At 37.6% G+C, this 7,622-nt stretch overlaps 1 protein-coding gene across 1 annotated transcript; it reads right to left on the reverse strand.

Annotated features, from left to right (window-relative positions):
* Window positions 1-4,186: 4,186 nt before the first annotated feature.
* Window positions 4,187-6,245, reverse strand: LOC110937199 (palmitoyl-monogalactosyldiacylglycerol delta-7 desaturase, chloroplastic). The gene is made up of 5 exons (XM_022179591.2): window positions 5,877-6,245; window positions 5,396-5,536; window positions 5,164-5,304; window positions 4,976-5,082; window positions 4,187-4,874 (listed from the first exon to the last, which is right to left on the reverse strand). The coding sequence occupies exons 1-5, from the start codon at window positions 6,219-6,221 to the stop codon at window positions 4,661-4,663; spliced, it is 948 nt and encodes a 315-aa protein (XP_022035283.1). The 5' UTR covers window positions 6,222-6,245; the 3' UTR covers window positions 4,187-4,660.
* Window positions 6,246-7,622: the final 1,377 nt, after the last annotated feature.

Here is a 7,622-nt window from a genome sequence, read left to right on the forward strand (position 1 = left end):
GAACGAGTAAATTTCAAACATTTTTCGATCGAGCAGAATCGAACGAGTCTCGAGTGTCAAACAATTTAAATAGCTATAACCAGGCCACTACTCCTCCCGTCATATTTGAATTTCCATTACACGCCCTCAACTTCTATCACCTTTGCATTAAGCTCCTTCTTTCCTCTTCTTTTATTTTGGTTAAATAACTTTCTATTGTTTGCATATTATTTAAAATTCAACATTTTTAGAATGATTGAAATTATTGGATACATTCTCATTAATGTATTCAATAAATCAATCCGACATGGTGGGTATCATGAAATTATGCATGCTCTACATACTAAGACATGAAGTACAAAGGCAGAGGTGTAGTAGGTTGTAATATATCAATCACTAGCATCAGCCCAAGCCCAAACATACGATTAACATTTAACAGTTCAAGTTTAAGCCTGACAGATTAACCATTAGTAAACCGTTTTGGGACAAGTTTATTAATGTTTGTTAATATTACAAGTCCAGTTGACCCATGTTCATATTAATAGGTTGAAATTACACCTTGAGATTTCTTAGTCGTGGCAAATCTTATAAAAACCTGTCTCAATCAGTCGTCTAGGTATTAGCAACCTCACCCCTTCGGGTTTATCCTATAATGCGGGATTATTCACTATTAATCTATTAATCGAATTAGGGTGGAGGGGGTGGTTGCGGGGACTTGATCGGGGAGTGGGATTTACCGAGCGGCAAGGGGATGCCACCCCTTTGGTGAATGGTGAGGGACAAAAACGGCGAGTATTCACCGAGTGGGGAAGAGGAGAGAGGTGGGAGGGAGAGGGGATTAATAACGGGTCCTAACCCCTTCCAATCAATCACAAATTTATCTTTTTTTTTTATTGTTTACCACTCTCCATGTGTTTGACAATTGCTAGTGATTAAGTGTAAAATGAGGAGTGAAGTGGGAACTTGACATGACATGACATTATTGGTTAGAAAATAAGGTTATCACTTCCCAAATGGTGACCACTCCTCCACCCTTAATAAACTATGTGGTGTGTTAGGGTGGACGGTACGGTTGGGGTGAGTTAGGGTGTTTGAGTTTGCTCTACCAAATGATATAAAGTCATGTCAACTCCCCCCATTCACTCTCCATTTTCTACTCAAACACTAGGTATGATTCAAACACCCACTCAATTAAAAAAATGATTGGTTCTTCTCTCCTCTCTCTCTCTTCTCCATCACTCCTCCACCTCTGGTGAATAGTTATCGATTTTTCTCCCTCTCTCCTACTCCCCACTCACCATTTAAACAGTAGGGGTGGTTCACCGATCGGTGAAACCATTCACCGATCCCACTCAAACAAGCCATACCGACCACCCTTAATGACACTGCACAACTAGAAAATTTAATGTCTCGATTCAATAAGCTTTTTAGCTGGCAGATATTATAATTATAAAACTATAAATTAACATGTTTATGCTTAAGGTTGTTGTATTCTTGGCTTTAGGAGTTTTTCAAAAAAAAAAAAAAAAAAAATTGGAATTTTCATTTCTAATACTAAAGTTTCATTCTTTGACAATTTAAGTCTAAAGTTTCAATCTTTAATAATTTAACCCCTTTGATTAATTTGATTTTTCACTTATAATTCAAAAGTTTTCTTCTTTTGCAATTTAACCCCTTTGATTATTTTGCTTTTAACCCAAAGCTTTTCATCTTTTGCAAGTTAACCCAAACATTATTTTACTTTCGATTTTGATCCCTTATACTTTTCATCTTTCATAGATTTTCCGTTTAACGTTTCGTTCTAAATTTCCCGAGTTAACATGCCGCAATGTGCGTGTGGGTTCAACGTTTTTTTTCATCTACTTTTCCCGTTTACTGGCTCATGTTTAGCAACATGTTTATGCTTAAGGTTGTTGTATTCTTGGCTTTGGGAGTTTTTTTTTTTAAAAAATTGAAATTTTCATTTCTAATACTAAAGTTTCAATCTTTAACAATTTAAGTGTAAAGTTTCAATCTTTAATATTTATCCCCTTTGATTAATTTGATTTTTCACTTATAATTCAAAAGTTTTCTTCTTTTGCAATTTAACCCCTTTGATTATTTTGCTTTTAACTCAAAGTTTTTCATCTTTTGCAACTTAACCCCAATACTATTTTACTTTCAATTTTGATCCCATATGCTTTTTCTCTTTCATAGATTTTCCGTTTAACGTTTCGTTCTGAATTTCCCGAGTTAACACGCCGCAATGTGCGTGCGGGGTTCAACGTTTTTTTCATCCACTTTTCCCATTTAACAGGCTCATCGCAACGCGTCTGTTTTTTCCCGTTTGATAGGTTTGTCACAACGCGCGGGTCAGAGATCGACTTTGTTATTCTTTTCTATGTTTTACACACAGGCTCGCGGTCATGTAAGAAACATTTGCATTTCATCTAATATCATATATAACTAATAAATCCTCCACCGCATTACGACGGGTGGTAATTCTAGTTCAGATTAAATTTTATCTTTTGTACTCTTGTTACTTTTGAGGCAACTATACAACAAGGCGATATTCTTTGCGCTTATCGTTATTTAGTTGGGAACTGTATAACAAATTGATATTGTTTGAGCTTATAAGGGGAGTGGGGGTGGTCCGTGATGGGCACCCCGTCACTCGTTATTTTTTTTTTGCACACCGCCGCCACCACTTTGTTTAACGCGTTGAAATTGTAACGCGTTGATAATATCACGCGTTGAATATTGAACGAATTTGACCGTTGCTCCATTTTCGACCATTATTCAATGATAAAGTTTAATAAAAAAACCCTTTAAACCTTTTATCTATATATATCTCCATTTTTAACCATTTCACCCACACCAAAACATAAACACATTTCACACAATCTACAACTTTCTCAAATGGAGTTCCCTACGGATTCGACGTTTCCGATGTCTAGCGATAGCGATAGCGATACCGAGTCGTCTTCCGACAATGAGACACTAAAATATTTTGTGTCGGTGTATAACGAACTTGATACTAGTTCGTCCCGCCCAAAGAAGAAGATGGTAGACCGTGATCGTATACGTGCCAACGAAGTGTTAATGAACGATTATTTTGTGGAGAATCCGCTCTACAATGCCGAACGTTTAGAGATCGGTCTCATTTACCCAAAGAATTATTTTTAAAGATTGTTGGAGACATCGAAGCAAGCGAGGAATGGTTTCAAGAAGGTTACGATGCGAGGGGCAAACCAAGTTTCACACCGATACAAAAATGCATGTCCGCCATTCGCCAACTAGCGACAGTTAACCCTCCCGATCAATATGATGAATACCTAGCTATGGCGTCCAGAACTTCCCGTGAATGTCTATAATTTTTTTGCAACGCGGTCATTAAGTTGTATGGTAAGGAGTTTTTACGTAAACCGACGAGCCACGACATCTCACGTATTTACGCCGCACATGAGGCTAGATGGCATTTTCCAGGGATGCTTGGTAGTCGGTAGCATCGATTGTACACATATCGAGTGGAAAAATTGTCCAAGAGAGTTGCGAGGGGCGTATGTTAGGGGTGACATCAAAAGACCAAGCATCATACTAGAAGCGGTGGCGTCGAATGATTTATGGATTTGGCATTCATATTTCGGTGTTCTAGGTTCAAACAACGACATCAATGTGTTGCACACGTCGCCGTTGTTTCAAACCGTTTTAACGGATGGTACCGTACCTTCCTCTCCATTCTATGTTAACGGACGATATTACAGACGAGGCTTTTATCTATATATATCTCCATTTAAATATATAAGCTTATTGTTATATAGCTGTTGCGACAATGAGTAAATGGTTGTTTACTATGCAGGCATGTTACCAACAACTCTTGGACGACATCAGTCAAAACCAAGGGTTTTTACAGGATGTTTGAAATCCAGACCAGTTTTTTTCTCAGAAGTAAATTCTACCAACACTTACATTTTATTATGTCATTATTCTAGTCAATGAATTTAGCCCATAAGGTTTTTATATATTGTGTTGCTTATATATTTAATCGATGTAAAACACGTGTCGATATTCTTTTGTGCATATCATGACTTTATTTTTTTAGATTATATCTTTTGGTTGCTATACTGGGTGTCGGTACCGTACCAATATGATAACAAACCGATACCGTCCGAATTCACGTTACAACGCGCGTGGAATTCCGCTACTAATAATAATAATAATACCCAAATAACAATTTAACAAAGTTTTTAAATAAAACCAACAAGTGGTACAGACAAATAACACACCATACACTTAATCTTAACAAATATTATATATATCTATACACACACGGTAGAGTTAGTCTACAAATGGTATTTTTCCTACAAAGTGTGAGAAGTCTATGTAGGTATTGTGTTTTGTATTTTAGACATTATGTTTTAGATGCCTTTGGATAATGTTATATTGAAAACCACCAAACACAACAATATAGAATACAATCAAATGTATTCTAAGCATCAAATATGAAACACATTGATTACTTTCTTCGCATCGTTTGGTGTTTTTCTATATAATATTATGTCAAAAGAATCTATACCATCATGCCTAAAGTTTAAAACACAAAGCCCACATAGATTTCTCACACTTTGAATGAAAAATGTCCTTTGTAGACGAACCCTTACAAATATATGTGTGTATATATATAGACACACACAATCACTGATCACTTGAACTTGTTAAGAGATGCCAATGACTTCTTAAGTTTGTGATTATCGGTTGGTAACTTAACATTGGTGGCTAACCCTACTGCTTCAAGAAACCTTATCATATACCAACAAAAGTCAATTTGCCACCATTCTAATCCATGTCGAGCTGAATACTCAAATGCATGATGATTATTATGCCACCCTTCACCAAAAGTAACCAATGCTACCCACCTGTATACATTTAGGATAACTGATTAACATGTAAATTCCAAAAACTAATGTCACACATACTAACATATATAAATGAATATTGTATTTTCATGTAAATTTACCAATTATTCTTGGAGAGATCACCGGTGTTCCAAACTTGATTTCCCCATATATGACATGCTGAGTTCACAAGAAAAGTCACATGATATCCCCATGTGGTTGAAACTCCCTGTAGATAATATCTTGAGCACATTAATTGCATCCACTTGTTTCACAAAGTTGAAAAGTAATGAAATAAATTCTTATTTACCACGACCCACACGAGGTAGGTAAATCCACCAAAAATATAAGCAATGACAGCAAATGCAAACAGATGCAATAGATAGGTTCTTTTGATGAATCTGTAGAATGCTTGATTCTTTAAATCCTCCACATTTTTACGTTCTTGATACTGCAAAATCATACATCTTCAACTTAAACAAGATAAGCGGGCACTAGAGACATTTTTTCTTTTCTTTTAGGAATATGAGCATAGAAAGTACCTTTTCAAGAATGTAACCACTGTCAAAGAGCCAACCCATATGACTAAACCAAAATCCAAAGATTGGAGAGTGTGGATCTTTCTCTGAATCAACATATTGATGATGATATCTATGCATGCTCACCCAATATATGGGATCCCTCTATATAAATATATGAATTCATTAGAGTTAATTTAAACAAGTCACGATAAGAAAGTTAGCGTAGGTGACACACCACGTTAAATGTTACCCGCTAGGTGTTTACCTGCACATGAAAAGAGCATGTGCTTGTGCAGTCGTAAACACCAATAATGACAAAAAAAAAAAAGAGTGGGAATACATTTGTTACTATAAGAGAAAGGATTTTTTATCATAAAAAGCTTGGTAATTAAGATGTAGTGACACTATTCTCTGTGTCCTTCTACCTCTAATGTCATGTTCAGTTCATTGTTGCGACTTGCGAGTAAATATTTCATGCATGAAAGTAGAAAATAAACCATACCTGCAAAGCAAGTACTCCAAGATAAGCAAAGGTATATTCAAGCCATTTGGGTAGCTTGAGACTATGGTGTGCTAGATTTCGGTGATACGACATAGTTATACCAAAAATTCCACGCAACGCGTAGCTGATAAAGCCCGCCCAGAATGCACCCCATGTAAACGTAAACGGCGCGAAAAGTGCCAACAAATGAACAGCTAGAATGCCTACTGCCATTTTGATATCAAGAGTCCTCCATGTACGACCCATGAAAAGGTTTCTCTTCCTCGTAACCATCACATTGGAGAACATTATTTTGCCATATTCAGAGTCCTTTACACCTTGGGAAACTTCGATCATGTTTCTCATTTTTTTAATTCTGATTTATGCTTATAGTGTATGTATTTATAAAGAGGTAGCCTTTTATGAGGTTTGGCTGAGGGTAGTTGAAATTTCAAACTGCATTCAGCAAGGACAACTAACTTGTCATGGACCAAATGAAAACACAATACACAAACTGACATGAACAGATTAAAAGTTACTACTAATAAATAACACTTAATGAGACTGGAGGGTATGGGGCCGTCCCCATGCCCGTCCCTTGCTTCTCCGTCCTCCACAAGCCGGTGTTGACGCTCCTCTCTCCTACACACACCTATACATACATACATATATGAAAAAGGGGTTCATCCCCCACCCCCTAGGTCCATCCTCTTTAGGCCCCGCTTACATGACGACCCATCCCCTTAGAGATAAGGCTCTCCATACCTCCAGTCTGAGACATAAAAGGCAACATAAATGAGGTGTCAGTTATGAAATTGAAATAAATGAGGTGTCAGTTATGAAATTGAATTATTATTTTTTTTTGACAGGTGAACTTCACAACAAACGGCTAATTCACACCCGTAAGACGCAGGCCCGACACCACTCATTACCAGGACTATGTTGTCTTAACCAGGCCCACGCCTGGTCGAGAGGGGCGTTACGCTGTCCCCGAGAAAATTTCCAGCCTCCTGCCACATGACAGGAGTTGCACCCTCCACAAGAGCCGACCCTCTGGAATAAATGCACTGTAGTAGAAAACTCGGGTGGAATCAAGGGTCGAACCTGAGTTCTTCCCCATCATTTCCAATGCATCAACCACAGCTGGAATCATTTGCATGAAATTGAAATGACTTTGCTGAATATAGTTTAAAACATTTTAGGTAGATTACATAGTAATTTTCACAAAAAAATTAAGTTGTTTGTTACAACGTTTAAAACATTGGGTACAAGTATTCAATGCAATAGTTTCTAATTTGCCCTCTTTAATAAATTTCTCATAATTAATACATGATTTGGGTGGATATTGGGCAATGATGGTGACAAACCCACCGAGGGGGGTTCGATCCTGAGCCGCACCCCGGTTTTCATCCGGCTGTTACTTCAGCGAGGCAACTCGTGTGGAGGCAGTACGGTTTCCGGGGGAACGCCGTAACCAAGTCTGGCCAACCCAGCGCGGGCCCGGTTAAGACAACGTAAGTCTGGGCAGACTTGGCTAGGGCCGCCGATTAGGCGGTGTGACATTGGGTCACTCAAAAAGAAAGTCACCGTTCAAAAAAAAATTGTGTTTAAGGCATGACAGGTTAGATTATGCTTTCCAAAAAACCTCTGTGACAACTGTCGTATTACGCATGTCAACCCACTAGTGTGTGTGTGTGTATATATATATATATATATATATGGTCAGGATTTACAGAAAACGGTAAAAAGTGTGAGAACGCTTATTGA

This window comes from Helianthus annuus, chromosome 4, assembly GCF_002127325.2.
Source record: "Helianthus annuus cultivar XRQ/B chromosome 4, HanXRQr2.0-SUNRISE, whole genome shotgun sequence".
In the NCBI taxonomy this organism is placed as follows: domain Eukaryota; kingdom Viridiplantae; phylum Streptophyta; class Magnoliopsida; order Asterales; family Asteraceae; genus Helianthus; species Helianthus annuus.